Below are 21,610 nucleotides of genomic sequence, written 5' to 3' on the forward strand. Positions count from 1 at the left end.
CTGGCAAGGAGTTCCACAGGTTTCCTGTGTGTTGTGTGAAGAAATACTTCCTTTTGTTTGTTTTAAACCTGCTGACTATTAATTTCTTTTGGTGTCCCCTAGTTCTTGTGTTATGAGAAAGAGTAAATAATACTTCTGTATTTACTTTCTTCACACCAGCCATGATTTTATAGACCTCTAGCATATCTCATCCCACCCACCTTGGTTGTCTCTTTTCCAAGCTGAAAAATCAATTTGTAAGAACCTATAGGATAACAGGGTTATAAGGAATAGCCAGCATGATTCTGTAAAGAACAAATCATGCAAAAAATTAACCTAATTTTGTTCTTTGACCAGGTTACTCGCCTAGGGCATAGTGGGGAAGCACCAGATGTGATATATCTTGATTTTAGCAAGGCTTTAGACACAGGCCCACGTGACATTCTCATAAGCAAACTAGGGAAATTTGGTCTAAATGAAATTATTACAATGTGGATGCACAACTGGTTGAAAGACCATACTCTTTATCAGTGGTTTGCTGTCAGGGAGGGCATATCTAGTGGGGTCTGCAGCGTCAGTCCTGGGTCTGGCATTAGTCAATATTTTCATTTATGACTTGGATAATGGAGCGGAGAGTGTGCTTGTAAAATCTGCAGATGACACCAAGCTGGGAGCAGATGCATGCAAGCATGTTGGAGGACAGGGTTAGAATTCAAAATGATCTTGACAAATTAGTGAATTGGTCTGAACTCAATAAGATGAAATTAAATATAGACAAGTACAAAGTATCACATTCAGGAAGGAAAATCAAATGCACCACTACGAAATGGGGAATAACTGGCTAGGTGAAAGACTGCTGAAAAGGATCTGGGGGTTGTAGTGGATCACAAATTTCATATGAGCTAACAATGTGACGCAGTTGCATAAAAGACTACTATTCTGGGCTGTATTAACAGGATTGTCCCAGGTAAGCCATGGGAGGTAACTGTTCCACTGTACTGGGCACTGGGGAGGCCTCAGCTGGAGTGCTGTGGCCAATTCTGAGCGCCACACTTAGGGAAAGATGTGGTCAAATTGGAGAGAACCCAGAGGGGAGCAACCACAATTATCAAAGGTTTAGAAAACCTGGCTTTGAGGGAAGGTTAAAAAAACTGGGCCTATTTAGTCTTGAGAAAAGATGACTGAAGGGCAACCTGATAAGTCTTCAAATACGTTAAGGACTGATATAAAGAGGACTGATCAGTTGTTCTCCATGTCCACTGAAGGTAGATAAGATGCAGCAAGAGAGATTCAGCTTAGCTATCAGGAAGCACTTTCTTACTCTCAGATAGTTAAGGCCTGGAACAGGCTCCCAAAGGGGGTTGTGGAATCCCTGTCACTGGAGGTTTTTAAGAACAGGTTAGACAAATGGCCATTGTGTTTTAACATCATCCTGGTGGCTGTGCACAGGCTGGGTGGTTCCCCTGGGAATTTTCATCTCTGAGCTCTCACATGCTCTTCAGCCTGAAATCCCCATGAGGACTGGAGAGGACACAGGCCCCTTTCTCTTTGTATGGGTGGAATAGCGATTTTCCCCTTGAGCTGGCCTGACACAGCCGCCCCAGATGGGAGAATGTTCCCAGGGTCCCCATGGCTTGGGTCAGCTGGTGTCATAGTGCTAAATAGCCCCTTGTGGTTAGTGCTGGTCACAACTCCAGGGCTGGCCTGGCTGCCAGAGTTACTCTGCCAGTCTCTGCCTTCAGTCAGTGTTGGAGCTCTTGACTCCAGGAAAGGCAAGGCCATTTCTTCCTTTCCCTCCCCTGCAGGTAGGCACCACAAGGAGGGTGTCTCTAGGACGTGTTGCTAAGTGCAGGGAGGGGGGCAAGTGCTGCACACTGAAACTGGGTCCTGCTGGAACTGCTCTCCCTGGCACCTGGCCTTTACCTTTCGCTGCCCCAGCTCAGCTCATGGAGCTGCCCCTGCAGAGCCACCCCCAGAAGCAGCCAGGAGGAGAAGACCTGCTTTGCTTTGGCCTTGGGGGTGAGGGGAAGCAGTGTTCTTATGCTGTGTAGCAGTGATTGGATGCTACTTTGGTGCTGTCTCTACTTTCACTGCAGCATTCTCAGGGCAAGGGTCTCCTCTGCCCCAGTGCCAGTGGCTGCCACTGCAGAGCATCCTAAGGAACCAAGCTGCTGCACATCCCAGAGCGGCCGTGGGAGCAAGTCCACTTTCCTGTGGCCAGAGCTGGCCTGGCTTTGTGGAATGCTGGCCTGCTCCATTCTTGAGGTGCAGCCAACCCCCATAGGGCTGGTGACCAGCTGAGTTGCAGACACCCTCCTTCCTGGTGAGGACGGATGGGTCCTTCCCTACATTTCCCCACGCTAAACAGGCACAGCACTTGCTGGGATGTGCTGTTAGATGCGTTGCTACCCTCAGCACCCTGATGTGAAAATTCGGAGCTGTCCCCTCCATCGGTGCACTCTCAGACTCCCTGGCTGTTGGACTCTAGCTTGGATGAAGCCTTTTGGGGGGCTTGCTGAACCCTGCAGCGTTATCACAGCAGTTTGCTCATTGCATGTTAACCTCCTCTGTCCTGGCCCCTTTCCCTACGGATGCGAGCTGCCTGGTTTGGGCGCTGGACTTGCTGCTTGTCTGCGTGCACGGTGTGAACACAGACACCGGGTCCTGGCACCGGGTGTCCTTCCTGGGTTGTGCAGAGGAGCTCAGAGTGGCGAGGGCATGTGACTGGCAGTGCCTATGGCACCAGGCTGGATCCGACACCACTCAGCCAGCGGCACGGGATGCTTGGCTCTCCTAACATCGCCATTTGGCCCTGTTCTGTCTCCGTGGGTGTTGGCAGCTCCAGAGCTATGTGGAGCTCAGCAGCATGTGGCCCTTCTTGCTTCCCACGCTGTTTGCATTCAACAAGGCTCAGAACAGAGGCTTTGGCCTCAATGGAGGGGTCCAACATACCACCTGGGCTGGGGGTGCAAGGCTCTGGCTGAGCAACAGAGGTAAAGCCATGGCCTTGCTGTTCACTCCACACCACTGGCCTCCCAGCTAAATCTCATCCCCAAACAGAGCCTCCCTTGGTGCATCAGCACGTCCCCTCTCCAGCCTCTTTCCAGGGAGACCCTCTGCTCCGGCCTGAGCCCCTAGCTGGCCTACACTCCCTTCACTTTAACTGTGGGCACTAAGAGGGGACCTTGCCCTCCAGCCCTGTGCTCCGCAGGTTGATGGGGCTAGGAGCACAGTGCCCTTGGGCTTCTGTAGGCCTCTCCTGTGAACCGCACCTGGATGCTGCTGCTGGAGCAAAGATTTCAATGTGACTCTGTTAATACACTCAGACCCCTTTTCCTCCCCTGCTTTAATGCCATTTAACTATACTCAGCATGGCAGCATTGCTCCTCAGGTGCATCTCTTCACACTGAGACCCTGAACACATTCAGCTTCCACCACCAACAGCCTCTTGCAAACAGCAGTGGCCTTGGAGCCTGCCCCACTCCCACTGATTTGTGACCATCGTGGGACCACAGCTCCAGCCCCATGGAAGCCGGTGAGTCACCTCACCTAGTCCAACAGGAAAAGAAGAGGCAGCCGTTATGCCAACATTTTCTCTTTCACACCTCTGAGAGCGGTGGCTTTGCTGAATGTCCCCTCAGCAGTGCCACAAGCATGTTCCCTTACGGCACTGCGTGGTTCCTGGGGCCCTGCCATAGAAGCCCTGGGGCTCTTCACAGCTGTTTCCCAAGCATAGTTAGGAATGGCTCACAACAGGCTGCACAGGTGAGTGTGCTCCAGGAGCGTGAGAGTGTATGGCAGGTCATTCCTGCCCCAGCGAGTGGTTGGGCTGTGTTGGGCTAGATCCATATGGCAACAGGGAGTCTGGGGGTGGGGAAGGGGTGCAGTTTCTGAGCTCCCAGGAGCAGTTGATGGACCCCAGAGGGAAGGCTGCCTCTCTCACCCAGCAGGCGGGGGTGACCTAGCTCCTTAGGGCATCCGGCATTGAGAGCCCTATGGGGAGGTCCCTGGTAACCTCATTGCCCTGGGCCGGGGGGTGGGTATGTGACTTGTTGTGATGTCTGGGGTGAGCCTGTGCCTGCATAGCCACTGGCTGTTGGGGGTTGGCCCCGGTCTTGAGTTGGATTGCTGAAAGGCAGCGTGGCCTGGTGGCCAGGGCAGGGGGCTGGGGCTCCAGAGAGGTCCTCAGTTACCTGTCTGGCATGTCTGTTGCCCACCCGCCAGAGCCCTTATCTTATCCCAAACGTTTGGAGGGGCCCGTTCCCAATCCTGGCCAGAAGGTGGCACTGTTGATACAGATATAAGTGTCAGGCCCTGCCTGGGCATGTGCCCCTGTGTGTGTTCCACACATGAGCTGGCCCCTGAGGAGCTGTTGTTCAGCATGGCTGGTGCGGTGGTGCCCAGGAACTGCTATGCTGGGCGTGGCATGGGCACGCACAGAGACGTGGCCCTTGCCCGCAGGAGCTCACATGGGCAGAGCTTGTATGTGCGGGCGGCCATGTGCACAGTGCGGCTGTGTCAGGAGTGGAAAAACATGGGAGTTAGATGAGGTTGCTACAGCCTGTGTTCTGCCCAGCCCAGTCTGTGTTGGCATGGGGGGTGCATACCCTGCTGACGGGTGTGCGCCCCCATAGACAGCACAGAGCTGGGGGGCGGGCTGAGGGCAGGCAGGCAGGGGATGTCCTGGAGCATGTAATGTCCTTGCCCTTTCTCGCACCCCCAGAGGTGCTGGGCCTGGTTAGTGTCATTCAGCTATGTGCGGGGGCTGGCAGCACGGCCCCTCGTGCTCTCTTCTGTCTGGGTATGAGCTCCTTGGGAAGCAGGCGTCCCTTTACCATCTCCGTGGCTGGCCAGGGAGCTCCATGCTCAGCCATTCACTGCTCAGCCCCTGGCTGGCACTGCCCTCCAGTGGACCAGCCTCCTTGGGAACACCAGCTAATCCACTCTGCAGCCAGGCCTGTCCATGGGACAAGGAAAGCAGTCCCCCCACCCCGCCCCCACCCGCCCCGTGTGAGAATCTGCCCCACAGGGTTCAGCATCTCTGTTTCAGCAGGGGACACTGCAGGCGGCAGGCCAGCCTAGGAGCTAGACTAACCCTGTGGTCTCAAGCAGGGTGTATGGGGCGAAGCTCCTTCAGAACAGATGGGAGCACGGCCTCCCTGCACTCACGCTGGAGGGAAGCCTGGCTCTGGGACATGGCTCCTTGCCACGAGGTCCCCACCACCCCCACAGCCCCTGTGACCTAGTGGGCCGTCTCCCATCAGCTTCTGGTGAAGAAGAGGGATTGTTCGTTCTGTTTCTGAGCACTGAGGAGATGCCAGCTGTGGCTCCAGGGAGGCAGAGTCCATCTCCCCATGCCTGTAAGTGGGGCAGGGGCACTAGCTCCATTTTAAATGGGGCAGCAGCGGCCCAGAGGTTCAGGACTCACATTCAGGCAGCCAGTGCTGAGCCAGACCAAGAACCCCGGGGGCCAGGCTCCAGGTCTGTGCCCTCCTACCAGGCCACACTAGCTCTGCCATGCCATGGCTGCACTGTTGCCATTTCTCAGTCAGTTTTGAACCAGTTGCTGACAGGTCTTTCAGGTGTCAGGCTGGTCCTGGGGTGGCAGCATGACCTGCAGGGCACACACCATTGCTACAGTGGCCTGAGCCGTCCCCACCCAGTCCTCCGATCGGTATCTCATGTCCGTGAGGATGGAACCAGAACTTGCCACGGTATCCTGATGTGGCTGAGGGCTGACCCAGCCCTGGCACTTTGGTCCTAGCATCCCACCGCTGCCCACGGGAGCCTGGTCTGCGTCACAGGCTGGGGACCCCATGGGGCCCTGGCGGTTGCTGAGAGCTGGCTGAGCTGGGACACATTGTGCTGGGTTCAGGTGCTGGAGCTGCCCACTCCCCGCACCCCCTGGGGGTGCCAACAGGGTTATCACCCCTACTCTGGCTCCAGCCAGCACAGGGCCCCTCTCCGTGGAGCTGGCAAAGCCTCAAGCTGGTCTGTGGGGCTTTGCAGCCTGGTGTTAAGTGACCCCATGTGCTGGCTGTTGCCATGGGAACCCATGGGTGGAGGAGGGTTAATCACTGCGCCTTTGTTCTGAGTGGCCTGTGCAGATCTGCGGGCATGGGCCAGGCAGAGCCTGGCAGCTACCAAAGCAGCTGTGCAGCGCCCCCAGCACTGCCTGCCCGCCACAACATGACAGCTGGCTGACTCCCCCCCGCACAGCATGCGAAAGCCTGGTCCGCGTAAACAAGGGGACGTGGATGCTGTTGAGCACACAGGCGCCAGGTTGGGCACCCCGTGCTTCGGAAACAGCCCCCAAAAGTTCAGCTGCAGCCTGGCTGGCCTCGCAGCCCCCTGTCCTGGTGCAGGCAGCGCCTCCCTGCAGGGGAGCTCAAAGCACCTGCACATGCGGACAGCTGGGCCAGATCTGTCCTGTCACTGGACAAGTGGAGAACCTGAGGCACAGAGTGGGGAAGGGACTCACCCAAGCTTGCACAGATGAATGGGACCCTATGTGCCTGGGGCACCCCCACTTTCCTGGGAGTGGCTCTAGCTGCAGGCAGCATGGGAATGCTGTGCCCCTCCCTTGCACCAGCGTCATCAGGGCAGTTGGGAATGTGGCAAGGGCCCTACTCTTTGCTGTGGGAGCCTCAGTCTAAATCTGCCCCTGCCCCTGCCCCAGCTGGCCAGGTGGTTGGCTGCAGCACAGCCCTGGGGGCTGACGAATGTGCCTGCTTGGCCTACGCTGGCAAGCTGCACCAAGACAGGCTGCGCTAGGGCTTACGTAAGGCTCACGGCTGCTCTTTGAACCTGTCACTAAGCTGCTGTGTAACTAGCAGAGCCCCCCGATGAGCCGGGGTGCCCAAGGTGCCCGGCTTGCTGGGCTGTGACTGATGCTGGCAGCTCCGCTCAGTGCTCCAGAGCAGCTGAAAGGCTGCTCCCGGCGCAGCGGCTGCTCAAGGCCATGCAGCCAGCCCCAAGGCCCTGGCACCCGTCTGTGAGGGCTTCGGCTTGCAGTGGGGGCTGTGAGCTTCATTGCATTCCTGCGCCTCTGGCTGATTGAGCAGCTCTGCAGATGAGTTGGCTGTGGGGAGGGCTGGCTCTGTTCCAGTCAGGCCGCCTCCTTGCCGGGGACACCTTCCCCTACAGGGTGTGAACCCCCCCGAGTGCCGGGCCTGCTGTTTGGCCCTGGCTTGCCGAGGCTGGGGAGGAGGCAGGGACGATGCAGCTCCCATTACAGCGACGCCCAGTCCCCAGTCGGGCACGGCCTGCCCTGCTGGGATTGGAGCACAACTCTGCCGCTCAGCTGGGCCAGGGCCCTGCCGCCAGCTTGGCCTTCCTCTGGTCCCCCCAGGCAATGGCTGCAGTCTGCCCCTTCCTCCCCTGCCTGGAGCCCCAGGGAAAGGGGGTGGGACAGTCCCTCCCCACCCCCCTCATTTTTATCACTGCACCTGAGCCTGTGAGGCCAGCGGCCGCCCCAGAAGTCCCCTCCTTGCCACCCAGACTTGCCCTGGCTCGGTGAGTGGGGCTGGGGCTCCAGGCACAACATGTGCCAGGGTGATGGCGGCGGGGGGGGGGGGGGTCGCCATGGCAACACAGGGAGCCACACGCTCGCTAGGCCTGGTGCCTCACAGGGACTCTATTTACCTTCTCAGAAAGCACCTCCTGCGCCAGCAATTTGCTTCAATTAGCCTCGTTAGCACATCAGGAGGCCCACCAGTGATGTCAGCAGATGGCCACGTTGGGCAGCTCCAGCCCCCTGCTGTCCCCACACACAGCACTAGTGCAGGGCCAGAGAGCCATGTCGAGCCAGGGCTGTGCCCCGCCAGGCCTCTGGCTCCCGTCCGACGTTCCCTCTAATTTTTGGCAGGCCGTGTGCGCAAAAAATTTCTTCTGTGCAAATTGTTGTGCTTCTGTGCAAATTTGTGTGTGCGCGGTGTTTCACGGGGTGCGCGGGGGTTAGGATCTGTGTGCACACACGCAGCTTAGAGAGAACAGTGTTCCCGTCCCGCGCTGGCTGCCTCGGTCCTGGGTGGCATGTGGGGGGCGGAAGCCCCGTGAGCGGCCACACTGCTGCCCAGGCACCAGGCAGGGAAGTGGGGCGGCACCGTCTCTGTCTGGCTGCCTGCTCCCGCCGGCTGGCCATGGGCCGGCTTGTGTGCTCACGCTGCTCCCATTAGGGCCCCCACGCTGGCCGGCGGGGCTGTGAGCTGGTCTCTAGGGAGCTGCTGTGATATGACACCCGCTGCCTGGCGTGTTAAGCTGTGCGGGGTGGCAGCGGCCTGCGCCTGCTGCTGGATGGGCAATGCCACAGAGTATGGGTCGTCAACAAGCGGACTGCGGGCCAAATCTGGACCACCAGACACTTTTGAATGGACCCCGAAATCTGTTTATTTACTTATTATCATTATTGTGTTTTTTAAATATTTTCTCTGGAGCTTGGCCCTTGACTAGACCTTGACCAAGAAATTGGGACCATGACAAAAAATTGTGGACTACCCCATGCCACAGATCCTTTAACTGCCCCCCAACCCACAGACAGTAAGCTGGGCTCCTGTCTCCTCCTGAGGGCTCCTGGCCTACGAGGGAGGCTGAGCCCAGGTCAGTATCTGCTCAGCTCTAGACCAGGGCAGCCTTAAAGGAGGCCGCTGCAGGCCAGACCAAGCACTGCTCTGTAACTGCAGTGGCCTGGCTTGGCTGGGGCAGCCTGGGAGCGGGCGAGTAAACAGCGGAAAATTACTGTGTGCTCAGCACAGCCATTATCCAAATGAGCTGAAAACAGCACATCTGGGCTGGGGAAAACCTGGGCCCAGGGCTTTGCAGCGCGGACAATCAGGTCTGGGCTGGCTCAGTGCTAGAGAGGAGACCCCCCACCCCCCAGGAGAAAGGCAGGGGGCTCTAGGTGACTCAGTGCTGCCCCAGGCAGGAATGAGAGCTGCGCATGCTGCCTAAGGGCGAGGTGGGCTGCTAACCCCAAACTCAATGCTGGTTATTACCCCCTCCCCTGCCCCTGTAGCGTGCCCAGGCTGAATCACTGACTGCCCTGGAGGAGGCGGGTAATGCCGCTGTGCCCTGTTAAATGCTGGCCACACCCTGGCTGGGCGCTGCCTGCGTTTCAGTGCTGGGAGACGGTGCCTGCACCCTGGAGCTTCTGCCCTAACTTGGGTGACAGACACAATTAATTCACGGTTATAAAATGCTTTGAGCTCACGGGGGAGCAATGGGACACGCGTGCGACGGGTGTGTGTGAACAAATGCCCCTTCACCCTGCCCCACAGTACGAACGCATCCCCTCTTTTTCCCCACTTGCACAGCGACCTCCCCTGGGAGCAAATACATACCTGCCCCCCCATCCCAGCTTCTTCCAATACCCACCCCCCGATCCCCTCCCAGGCGCCTGGGCCTAGGGCTGCTGCTGAAGTCACACGTGATCAGCACAGGCTGGGCCTGGCATTGGGCCTGGTGTTGGCAAACAGCGTCAGTGCAGTCTCGGCCCAGGCTGCCTGAGTGGCACACACGGTGCTGCCTGGGGGCTGGGGGGGGCTAGGGCAGGGACCCTGGGTGCTGTGGAATGTGCAGGTCCCCAGAAGCCCTGCTTGGGCTGAAGCAGGGTCAACCCCAGCCCCATGAGAGGCAATGCATGATGTGAGCGCCCTGCAGCACAGGGGCAGGGTGTCATGCAGGCCACAGGGGTGGGGGGGATGCTGGCCTGCAGGGGGCTGGGGCAAGGCTCAAGGCCGGGGACGTGATGGGTATCACAGAAAGACGTGGCTGAGGCTGGCCCCAAGGCACCAGGGCAGTTCTGCTGACCTTGGGGCAGCCATTCCTGGGGACAGTGGGGCTAGGACATGGAGTGCGAGCTCCGAGGAGCGTGCTTTGGTGGAGATGTAAACAGCAAGTCTGGCCTGGCGCCCTCTGCGCTGAGCAATGTTTATAGTGTGGGGCTGTTTATGGTCATTCGGGCGGCTGGTTCCCAAGTGCTCAGCCAGAGCTGTCACGTCGGGCTTGCCAGCTGCAGGGCAGGGTTAGCTATGCACTGGGCGGCTGGCTCTGCAGCGGACCAAGGCTGCTGTGGCACTAGGGTCAGGGAGGGCACACAGTGGTGCTGGGCTGGGACAGCTGGCGTGCCAAGAGCACCGTCCCTAGTTTGCTGGTGCCAGGCTAATGGGGCAGGCGGCGCTGATGGGAGATCTCTGGTCATGATGGTAGTTTAAATCAATAAGCCCAGATGAGGTGCAGTTTTGGCTACTTCCCTGCAGAGGAAATTAGGGCCACTTTGCAGCAGGAAATGCTCCTTAAATGCATCAGGAACTTTCCCAAGCCACAACTGGGAGGGTGAGCATGGCCCGAATGCCCAGAGTGCCCCCCAGCCTCCAGGTCTGGTCTATAAGCAGTAACCCTGTGCAGACCCACTCACTGTGGCCACCAATCTGCCCCCCCTCCACATCCCCACCACCTCCAAGCCTGGCCTGTAACCCTGTGGACGCCACCTTGCCGCCAGATGTGTTAGTACAGGCCTTGCGGCAAAGCGAGCTGGGACCAGAACCCAGGAGTCCTGACACTGTCACCTGCCCAGGCCGGGTGTGTGCTTGGGAGTGCTGCCAGGCTGTGCACATGGGGCAGAGCTTGCACGCAGGCAGGCTGGGGCGCTGGGCTAATCCCCCACACAAGGAGATTGTTCCATTCCCGAAGCCGCCACGTTCGATGGCTTAGTGCTCACATGGGGTGCAAAAGCACCTTATGAGTGATTGGGGGGGTTGTGGGGGGCTGGGAGGTACCCAGCATGTATGTGAATGCCTGTGGCTCTGTGCAGGGACCCACAGCTGTGTGGCAACGTGCCCGCTAGGCTGCTGCTGGCCCTGCATGACTCCAAGCCAAGTGCCAGCAGCTGGTGTTTTTGCTCCTGGCCAAAGCCGACGGGGGGTGTGGGGGGGGGAAACCTGCAGGAGGGTCACCTCTTGGGCCACCATCCGGCCAGTGCCAGCCAGAGCCCGCTGCAGCCTCGGGGTGTCTAACGCTCGCAGCTGCAGCTTTTCTGGTGGAAGCCCTGGGCAGATGCTCCAGCACATGCTTTGCTTTGGGGACAGTAGAGCTGCAGCTGCTGCACGAGCCCCTCCCCTGTGCTTTACGCTCTCACACCCTGATGCCCTCCCAGCCACACTGCTGGCCCCATGCGCAGCTCCCTGGCCCAGTGCACGGGGCGTGCACCACACAGCGCCCAGAGGAACTGCTCGTGGCCAGGCAAGCCAGCCTGCCAGGGCAGCTTGGCATCATGTGCCGAATGTGCCAGTTTGGGGAGACGCAGCCCCCCCAGAGGCTGGAATGGGCTCCCAGGGCAGGGGCGGCATTTGCTTTCTCTGCCCTGTGCCACGGGCAGAGGGGGAGGTCCAGCTGGATGGGGCTGCCAGGCAAGCACAGGGAGGAGGCGGATGTATGGGAGTGAGGCTGAGCCTGTGTCACGGGGTCCCCGGACGATGCTCTGGAACTGCTCCCTACGAAGCCAGGCAGGACTCTGGGGAAGTCTCCTCTCTGGGAGCAGCCTGTCTTCAGGGCAAGAAGCTCACATAACTTCCACCTTCCTGGGTCTGACCTTGGAGCATTCAGCATCCTCTGCCCCTCCGTGCGCTTCCCGCAGCGAGTCCACCCAGGCGGGGTCTTGGGGAAGCCAGAGGGTCCTGCCTCCCAGCTCCGCAGTCAGATGGGACTCTCAGCCAGTCAGTAAAACAGGTTTATTAGACGACAGGAACATGGTCTAACACAGAGCTTGCAGGTGCAGAGAACAGGACCCCACAGCTGGGTCCATTTTGGGGGGCAGTGAGCCAGACAACCGCGTCTGCACTTCTCTCCACAACCCCAGCCTGCCCCAAACTGAAACTCTCTCCAGCCCCTCCTCCTCTGGGCTTTGTCCCTTTCCCGGGCCAGGAGGTCACCGGATTCCTTTGTTCTCCAACCCTTTAGCTCTCACCTTGCAGGGGGGAAGCGCCAGGCCATCAGTTGCCAGGAAACAGGGTGTCGGCCATTCTCTGTGTCCAGGCCCCTGCACACCCCTGCGCTCTAGGGCTCTGCAATGATCATACACCCTTATCCCACCCCCCTAGATACTTAAGAACTGCCTAGGGGAAACTGAGGCACCCGTACAGTATTCAGAGGAAACATTAAGAACAGTCCCACTTCGTCACAGCCTGCAGCTGGGCCTGGGTGCCACAGAAGGGAGCAGTGCTGACCCCAGCTTGGCAGCCTGGGGTGGATGGGGCGGGCTCGCTGGCTGAGGCAGGAGTTGCTGCTCAGAGTGGCAGGTGGAAAAGCCCAGCGAGGGCCAGCCAGGCACAACCCACTCCAGGGGCCTGCTCTCCAGCCAGGGTGGGACTCAGAGCTCCGTGGTCGCAAGGAAGGGCAAAGCCACAGGGCAGCTGGCTCTCTAGCCCCCCGTATGGGTTGAGACAGGGGGGTCTCAGACTCTGGGGTGCTGGGTGCTTTCTCCCAGCCCAGGGCCGGTTGGGAGTGGCAGCCGGTCTGAGGCCCATCTGACCCTGTCTTAGTGTGTCCCCGCCCCCTGGGTCCTGTGGCCTGTGCCAGGCACACGGGAGAGCACAGTGGGTGGAGGAGCTGGATGGAGATGACTGAATCAAGGCTCCTGGTGCTGAGAGCCATAGAGACCATTAGCTGCTGGCTGGCAGAGGTTGGAGAGGAGCTTGCAGGCCCAAGCCAGCCTCTGTTGGCTCCAGGTGCAGCCTGTGCCAGCCCCAGGCCTTGGCCAGCTCTCCTCCAGCTCAAACCCACCTCTCACTGACCCACCTCGCTGGAGGGCTCCCACCCCAGCCCCAGGCCAGAAAGCATGAGGCGGGTTGGGGTGGGCCGTGGCTGAGCAGGAGTCTCTCACTGGGAGGCAGGGACACATTGAAAGCCCCTCAGGCCCACTACCCCTGCTGGGAGCTGGGCCAGCGGCTCAGGGGTAGGGTTTGCTGCCTGTTTGCAGAGTGCTAATGGGGCAGAGGGGGCGTCCAGGGCCAGTTCCTGCTGGCAGGATGGCTGGGAGGGCAGACAGGCCTCCCTGCTCAGCTGACTGCAGCTGTGCCAGTCCAGCCTGGCCTCTCCCACTGCGCCCCCAAGGAAGTCGCTGCCTTGCCCAGGGCATCGAGCAAGGAGAAAGGCCAAGTGCATTGCCCTCCAGCAGCCCTGCCCCGGGGGGAGTGCCCTGGGCCAAGGGTGTCTCAAGGCGACCCACCTGCCCAGCGGAGACCCTCTGGCCCGCCTTTGCTCATGCACCCCCTCTCCCCTGTCTTTGTGCAAACTCCCCCTTCTTGCTCACCCCCTTTGAGCAAGTATTTCCCCCCCCCAACAGCCTTTGTGCCTTCCCCTCCCTGGGCTGTGCCGGCCTTGCCCCCTCCCCCAGCCCTTTCAGCTCCCAGTCAGGAGGCTTCAGTCCCTCATTGCCATGAGACACACTCCAGGGTTTATTGGTGCCCACGTCCTCCGGAGCGATGTGTCGCGCCGCGCCCAGACAGATGCAGACAGATCCTGCCCCGCCACCCCGTGGACCCCATGCCTATTTACACAGCTACTGCAGAGATAAATTAACCTCGGGCACAGGGGCTGGTGGGCAGCAGGAGCAAACACAGTAAGCAGCTGTACACATGGCCCGGCAGGCAGACACCCTGCCCCCACACTCCAGCGGGCACTATCCCCAGGCTCCCTACACCCCGCCAGGCTGGTACAGGGTGCTCTGCCCTCCATGTGGACTTGTGCTGGGGTGCAGACCTTGTGCACAGACACCATCACGTGCCCACCTGGCACATGCCCCTGAAGGATGGACGGGGCAGCAGGGCATGCTCCATCCTCAGCATGCCTGGCATCAGGCCCTGGCACCCTGGTGTGCACCCCGATCCCCAGACGGCCCCAGGAAGGGGGAGGGAGGCTGGGGCTGAAAGGCACAGACTCTCGCTTTATGTCCCTGCAAGCCTGCTGCCTGAGCCCTCAGCTCCCTCTCCCTGCCCAGCAGAGCCTGCCCGCGGGCGGGCATGGGCCCAGCGCCCTGGCTGCGTGGCAGGGGGTGGGCTCAGAAGTTGCTGGCGGCTGTTTCGGGGAACTCATAGCACTGGTGCCTCTCGCTGGCGCTGCAGCCCGTCTTCTCGAGGTAATGGGTGCTGGTGTGCGCCGTGGGCTGACTCCGCCCTAGCCCAGTGATGCAGCTGCCCACCAGCCTGTGCTTCTCACAAGTACCGCTGCCCCCATTGCGGGCATTGGGGGTCTGGCTGTACGTATGCTTGTACTCCTCCTCCAGGTCCTTGCCCAGCTTCCAGCGCTGCCACTTCTTCAGCAGCTCCGACTGCACCTGCAAACAGCCCCAGACGGGGTGAGCAGGGCCTGGGGCCTGCGACAGCCGCTTTCCGGCTCCCACAGAGCAGGTGACAGCAAGACAGGCCAGGCCAAGCCCAGAGCCCCTACTGGGGCCCAGATGGCACAGGGCAGCAGAGTCCTCCCCACCGGGCCTGTGCTGCAGAATGCTGGTACGGGGTCCCGAGTGGACGTAGTCATGGAACGGGCTCCCCGTGCCGGGCCCAGGGCGTTTGCACTCACCTCCTTGTTGACAAAGCAGTAGAGAATGGCCACCAGCATCCCCTAGGGCAGCAAGAAGAGAGGGCATGAGAGGGGCATGGCCCAGGCCCCTTGATTCCTCCCCAGGGTCATGGGAGGGGAGACCACAGAGCACGGAGGCTGGGCGAGATGGTGCTTGAGGGCGCCAGGCCCAGCTCACCTGGAAGGAGCTCAGGAAGAGGTCAAAGAAGAGCTTGACGTAGCGCAGGGTGCCCTGGGCGTGCTCGTCCGTGACAAAGGCAAACACCACCTCGTGGATGCCCAGCAGCGGGATCAGCGTCAGCGTGGACTTCGCCAGCCTGCCAGGGAGACTGACCAATCAGAGCCAGCCACTCCCCACCCATTTCGCCTCCCCGCTCAGACACTGCAGACGGGGTCCCATGGCCACACGGAGCCCCCTCTGGCACAACAGGGCAGTGGGCACACGCACAGAGCAGGGGGCCTGCGGTGCAGCGGCCTCTCCAAGGTGTGAGAGGGACAGCTGGGCCTAGGGCGGGGAGAGGCGCACCTGAACTTGTAATCCGTGTAGCGCATCTGGTGGGCACGGAGCTTGGAGACCAGGATCTGGATGATGCGGATGAAAATGAAGAAGTTGATCTGAAAGGGAGAAATAGGGTGAGAGGCAGATGGGTATGGGGACCAGGGACTGGAGGATCCCCACCCCAGCAAGGGAGTCCCAGTGGGGCTGGTGGGCCTAGCCCCATGAACTATCACTGGGGAGGAGATGACCGTGCCCAGCCCTGTCTCAGATGCACCCTGGGGAGTCTAGTCAGCCCCAGGCAGCCAGTGCAGGATGAAAGGGACCTTGCCCACAGTCGGGGCTCTGCCTGGGCAGGGTAGGGCAGCTATGGAGGGGAACCCAGTGTCACCAACTCTCACAATATTTGGTGCTTTTCTGAAAGCCCCAGCTCTTGGAGTCACGTGATTCTGGGAGACTCGCTTTCATTGAAAAGACAGGACGCATCCAGGCACCGTGGCTGTGGAGCAAAGTGGGAAAACGCGCCCCGACTGCAGCCCAACAGCTCCATGAGGAGGAGGCAAAGGAAGCCGAACATGAAGTTGTGATCTGTGAGCAGCTGGGGCATGCGAGAGAGGGCAAGGGTGTGTGTCAGGAGTAGGGCCGGGCAGGCGGATGGGGTGCCTGGGTTGGAGGAAGGGAAAAGAGGGGGAGCGTCTTGCAGGAGGGGTGCCCACAGTGCGGAGAGGGGAGGGGCTGGCGGTGCAGGGAGGGGAGGGGGCCAGCGGTGCGGGGAGGGGAGGGGCCCATGGTGCGGAGCGGGGAGGAGACCAGCGGAGCGGGGAGGGGGGCAAGGGCGGGCTGGGACTTACCAGTATGGCCAGGAACACGGGGAAGCGGGGGATCCACCAGAAGCCCATGTTGTTGTTGGTGCTCCAGCACCTGGGAGGTGAGAACGAGGGGTGACAGGGGAAGTGGCACTTCTGTATCGATGTGCCACGTGCCCCGGCAGGAAGCTCAGCCCAGCCCTAGCACAAGGTGGTACAAGGCTCCTGGCAGGGATTTCCAGGTAACACAAGGGAGAAGGAGGCATGAACCAGGCCAGGGCTCTCCTGCAGGCACAGACCTGCTCCTGCCCGGACACATGTCCCTTGCCCACATGGGCACAGACACCACCCCCGTGAGCGCACAGACTGTCTGCAGCCTCTGCCAGGCACACAGACAGCTACAGTGCAGCACTAGACAGATGGGTCAGACCTAGGCCCATCCACTCTATGCCTGTCTCCAGCAGGAGCTGGCAGCAGCTGATTCAGAGGGAGGTGTTCGAACCCGCAGGAGAGGCTGAGGGCTAATCTGCCCCCACATGCAGGCTCAGCCCAGTCTCTAGCCAGCATGCCCTCACAAGCATGGCCCACCCATACCTCACACGCACAGCTGGTGCAAACCCACACCTTGCATGCCTGGCCCGCCCAAACCCACACCTTGCACGCAGAGCCTGCCCATGTCTCCCACACACAGCCAGCACATGCAGCTGGCACATGCAGCCCACACCTCAGACACTCACCTTACACACTCACACCTTACACCCACACTTCATGTGCCCACATCTTGCACATACACTTTGCATGTCCACACCTCACACATGCAGCCTGCGCATGCCCACATTTTGTACTTTCACTTTGTGTGCCCACACCTTGCACATGTACCTATCACACCCACACCTCACACCCACACCTCACACATGCACTGCATGTGCCCACACCTCGCACAGTGCCCATACTTCTCACACACATACTTTGCATGCCCACACCTCACTCCCATAGCTCACACTTTGCACATGCACTTTGCGTGCCTCTACTTACTGAATGTTTTCATATAAAAATTTCACAACCACCCAGGGGATGAGGAACAAGATGGGGGCCCCTGGAGAAGAAAAAGAGACAGAAGCAGGTGAGAAACCCCTAGAAAGCACAAACACATTCAGGGGCAGCTCCTCCAGGGGCCATAGGCTGAGACAGGGGCACCAGGTGCATCTCCTTGGATGGAAAGCAGCCACTGTGCCCACCATAACACCTTAGCATGGCCTTTGCATCTCTGGGCAGGCGCTGTGCCGTGGCTGGTGCCTGCCCCCTGTGCCCAGGCGCTGTGCCATGGCTGGTGCCCGCCCCTGTGCCCAAGTGCTGTGCCATGGCCGGTGCCCACCCCCTGTGCCCAGGCGCTGTGCCATGGCTGGTGCCCACCCCCTGTGCCCAAGCGCTGTGCCATGGCTGGTGCCCGCCCCCTGTGCCCAGGCGCTGTGCCATGGCTGGTGCCCACCCCCTGTGCCCAGGTGCTGTGCCATGGCTGGTGCCCGTGCCCGGGTGCTGTGCCGTGGCTGGTGCCCACCCCCTGTGCCCAGGTGCTGTGCCGTGGCTGGTGCCCACCCCCTGTGCCCAGGCGCTGTGCCATGGCTGGTGCCCGCCTCCTGTGCCCAAGCGCTGTGCCATGGCTGTTGCCCGCCCCCTGTGCCCAGGCGCTGTGCAATGGCTGGTGCCCACCCCCTGTGCCCAGGCGCTGTGCCATGGCTGGTGCCCGCCCCCTGTGCCCAAGCGCTGTGCCATGGCTGGTGCCCACCCCCTGTGCCCAGGCGCTGTGCCATGGCCGGTGCCCACCCCCTGTGCCCAGGCGCTGTGCCATGGCTGGTGCCCACCCCCTGTGCCCAAGCGCTGTGCCATGGCTGGTGCCCGCCCCCTGTGCCCAGGCGCTGTGCAATGGCTGGTGCCTGTGCCCGGGTGCTGAGCCATGGCTGGTGCCTGTGCCCAGGTGCTGAGCCATGGCTGGTGCCTGTGGCCAGGTGCTGAGTCATGGCTGGTGCCCACCCCCTGTGCCCGGGTGCTGAGCCATGGCTGGTGCCTGTGCCCAGGTGCTGAGCCATGGCTGGTGCCCGCCCCCTGTGCCCGGGTGCTGAGCCATGGCTGGTACCCGTGCCCGGGTGCTGAGTCATGGCTGGTGCCCACCCCCTGTGCCCAGGTGCTGAGCCATGGCTGTTGCCCACCCCCTGTGCCCAGGCGCTGTGCAATGGCTGGTGCCTGTGCCCGGGTGCTGAGCCATGGCTGGTGCCTGTGCCCAGGTGCTGAGCCATGGCTGGTGCCTGTGGCCAGGTGCTGAGTCATGGCTGGTGCCCACCCCCTGTGCCCGGGTGCTGAGCCATGGCTGGTGCCTGTGCCCAGGTGCTGAGCCATGGCTGGTGCCCGCCCCCTGTGCCCGGGTGCTGAGCCATGGCTGGTACCCGTGCCCGGGTGCTGAGTCATGGCTGGTGCCCACCCCCTGTGCCCAGGTGCTGAGCCATGGCTGTTGCCCACCCCCTGTGCCCAGGCGCTGTGCCATGGCTGGTGCCCGCCCCCTGTGCCCGGGTGCTGTGCTGTGGCTGGTCTCACCCCCTCCCCACCGCCGTGCCCAGGTGCTCACCCCAGCCAATGCACAGGTAGAGGGTGAAGTAGCTCCGCTCGGAGAAGACAGCGAGCACCAGCAGGTTGTGGAGATAGATCCCCTCCACCAGCAGCCAGCAGTAGTTGGCCACGATGCCGTATTGCATGAAGACGGTGGCTGCTCGACAGCCGGCAGCAGCCTGTGGGGGCGGGGGGGGATGATGAGTGGGTGGGGCTCAGTAGGGCACTGGCCCCACAGAGCCACTAGCACGGCAAAAGGGCCCGGGGAGCTCACCTCGTTGCTGAGCCAGATGCCCACGTTGTAGTCGTCAATCTTCTCGTTGTAGCGGGTCTTAAGCAGGGTGTCGATCACCAGCACCGAGACTCCCTTCAGGACGAAGGAGGCGAAGAGGTTCATGTGGATGTAATTCCGCATGCAGTGCAATTTGCTGCCGAAAGCAGGAGCCCCCAGTCAGTGTCCAGCAAGGACCGTGCCCAGCCTGGCTCCTACAGCCCCGGCTACCCCAGCCCTGGCCCCATCTCCCAAGTCTCCCCACCCCCCAGCTCCCTCTTCCCCTCTCCCGGCTGCCTCTCCTCCCCTCCCTCCCTGTCCCTTCAGGTAGCTCTCCCCCAGCCCCTACCTGAAGCCCAGCAGGATGGCCAGGGCGAGGAGCAGGGTGCCCAGGGACACGGAGTAGCCCACTGTGTACATGATCTTAAAGCTGCCATAGGTTTTGGCAAATTTATCCTAAAAAGAGAGGGAGAGAGCTGCTGAGCAGGGCTGAGCATGTCTGTCTGTCTGTCCGCGGGCTGGAGCGACAGAGCCCAGGCATGGGAACAGCCCTTACCCCCCTGGGAGGCGAAGCTGCTGGGCCATCCCAAATTCTCAGCTGCTGTGGGGCTAAGCTGAGACTCACTCATACCATCCCATGGGGGCTGGACGGCTCAGCCCAGCCCCAGACCTGCCCCCACTGACCTGGGCTTCAAGGTCTTCTGCGTCCATCTCACACTCTGTGCTGTCCCGCCAGGGCTGCCCATTGGGGCGCTTCACCCACTCCCCGTCCGGCCCACACTTCTTGAAGACATATCTGTGCTTCACTGTGGGGGGGAGATGGGGACGTGAAGAACCAGCTGGTTAGAGACCGCCGTGCTCCCCACACCGGGCCCCCGTGCTCTCCCTGCCAGTCCCCTCAATCTGCCCACGCCAGCCCCCCATGAACTCCCCTCCCTCCCCAGGCCTGCCAAAGCCCCTGCGCTCCTCACTGTGCCCTGCTGGCTAGATCCCCACGCCCCACACTTCTTGGTCCCATCCCTGCCAGGTCCATCCTTTCTGCCAGTGACAGGGTCCTGAATGGCCGACAGCACCTAGAGCCAATGAACCCTGCCCTTCCCCATTAGCCAGCCGGGGCAGCCGAGGGTCAGGCAGTGAGTATCCCGACTCTCCGCCCCACACTCCGTCCCCGGCCAGCACAGGGCTTTCCTCAGCACCCCCTCCCATGGCTCCTGGCACTGCAAGCCACAGAGGGCACCAGAAGGCCTCCATTCCCCACCCCTGCTGACCTACAGCTGCTCAGAGCGCCCCAGAGCCCAGGGAGAGCAGATGGCAGCCGCTGCCCATGTGCGATGTGCGCCCAGCAGCACAGGACAGCGCAGCCGGACCAGGGGCCAGCCCCAGGTAGCTACCTTTCCTGTGCCAGGGCAGAAACCAGGGGCAGGAGACGTTGACTGTGGTGTTGGGCAGCGTGTCGGGCCAGCAGGAGAACTTGTCAAAGGTTCGGTTACAGACCAGCTCTGCAGGGAGAATAGAGGCCCTGAGCAGGGATGGGGGGTCACAGCGCCTCTGCCAGCCCCCCACCATCCAGCCCCCCCGTAATGGGTGCCCCCCTGGCTGAGAGGCCACTGGAGGGCAATGGGAGGGGTCAGTTGAGGGGCCATTGGGGGAGTTTTGGGGAGAGCCCTATTTTCTATAGTTACAAAACTAATCCTGAATGCCACCCTGTGTGCCCCTGGAATTGCCCCCTCTCTCCCTGTGTGCCCCTGATATTGTCCCCTTGCCCCCCATGTGCCCCTGGAATTGCCCCCTCGAACCCCCATGTGCCCCTGGAATTGCCCCCACAGCCCCTCCTTGCACATGGTGCTTGTCTCCAGGCCATGTGAGCTCCTGAGGTCTGTGCAGCACCAGGGCCCAGCATTACCACAGCAGCCCCTTCGAAGGGGCAGGAAGCCCTGGGTCCCATTCTCCTCTGCCACCCACTCCCCTGCCCAGGCAGCTGCTCCTGGCCCCAGCACACCCAGGGGTGGAGAGGGTCTGTCCCCGGCCCCTGCGCTCCCAGGCTCACCAGCAAAAGGCGGGCTGCCCCTTGCACGGGGGAGGGGAGGGGAGGCATGCGGGGCTCACGCTCACCTGGTCTCACCTGTGGGTGGAGGCTGCAGGCTCATGTTCTGGTGACACTCCTCACTGTAGGCCTTCCAGCTCTCAAAAAGGAAATCCATGATCTGGGCTGAAGGTCCCTGGAGGGGGTTACAGTAGGGGGCCCGTCAGTGACCAGCCAGCAGCACTCCCCCAGGGCCAGAGAAGAGGGGCAGGACCCCAGAGACCAGGGATTCCCCTGCTGTTCCTCAGCCTGAGCTGGTCCTCCCTCTCTCGGCAAGGAGCTGGGCATGACAGCCATCCCGGGCAAGGCAGGTCCAGCAGCGGGCGGGCTCAGCCCCAACGGGAGAGGCCGGGCCAGCCTAGCCCTTACCTGGCAGTAGAAGACCAGCGCCAGCAGGAGGCTGAGCAGGCACGGCTGGGACATCCCTCTGTAGGGCTGCAAAACCGCATCGGGAATGGCCTGGAGCAACCTGCTTCCTACAGAACGGCCCAGGCCCAGCTGCTCCCCCTGCTCTTGGCTGGCTCACAGGAAACCCTGCACGAGACAAAGGCAGAGAGTGCTTGGGGTGCTCTGCAGATGGGGAGGGGGCTGCGCTGCTGGGGGCCAGCCTGCACGCAGTGGTGCAGGCAAGGCGAAGTGCAGTCTCTCGCTGGATGGCCCCTGACTGAGTCGAGGGCCCCAGGGGCTACACACTGAGCCCAGCCACGTGCTGGCAGGACTCGGCGCCGGGGGGACAGCTGCTGCTGAGACCCTCGCTGAGCTCTCTGAAATCCCACCCTGGTCGCTGGGCCCGCGGGAGC

At 61.2% G+C, this 21,610-nt stretch overlaps 1 protein-coding gene across 1 annotated transcript; it reads right to left on the minus strand.

Annotated features, from left to right (window-relative positions):
• Positions 1 to 13,960: 13,960 nt before the first annotated feature.
• Positions 13,961 to 21,233, minus strand: GCGR (glucagon receptor). The gene is made up of 13 exons (XM_077833905.1): positions 21,180 to 21,233; positions 20,850 to 20,946; positions 20,119 to 20,226; positions 19,412 to 19,533; positions 19,077 to 19,183; positions 18,731 to 18,884; positions 18,476 to 18,635; positions 16,891 to 16,951; positions 15,901 to 15,970; positions 15,080 to 15,168; positions 14,732 to 14,870; positions 14,554 to 14,595; positions 13,961 to 14,308 (listed from the first exon to the last, which is right to left on the minus strand). Exons 1-13 carry the CDS (start codon positions 21,231 to 21,233, stop codon positions 14,033 to 14,035), a joined length of 1,479 nt encoding a protein of 492 aa, XP_077690031.1. The 3' UTR covers positions 13,961 to 14,032.
• Between the last annotated feature and the right edge of the window lie 377 nt (positions 21,234 to 21,610).

This window comes from Eretmochelys imbricata, chromosome 14 (genome assembly GCF_965152235.1).
Source record: "Eretmochelys imbricata isolate rEreImb1 chromosome 14, rEreImb1.hap1, whole genome shotgun sequence".
NCBI classification, from domain to species: Eukaryota; Metazoa; Chordata; order Testudines; family Cheloniidae; genus Eretmochelys; species Eretmochelys imbricata.

What these genes read in the sequence shown, in the direction of transcription:
- GCGR (XM_077833905.1), bottom strand. Translation starts at nt 21,233, where the DNA reads ATGTCCCAGCCGTGCCTGCTCAGCCTCCTGCTGGCGCTGGTCTTCTAC. An exon ending in GCATCTGGCTCAGCAACGAG is followed by an intron (nt 18,636 to 18,730) that starts GTGAGCTCCCCG and finishes CCGCCCCCACAG; the next exon opens with GCTGCTGCCGGCTGTCGAGC. An exon ending in ACTGCTTTGTCAACAAGGAG is followed by an intron (nt 14,309 to 14,553) that starts GTGAGTGCAAAC and finishes GGCTGTTTGCAG; the next exon opens with GTGCAGTCGGAGCTGCTGAA.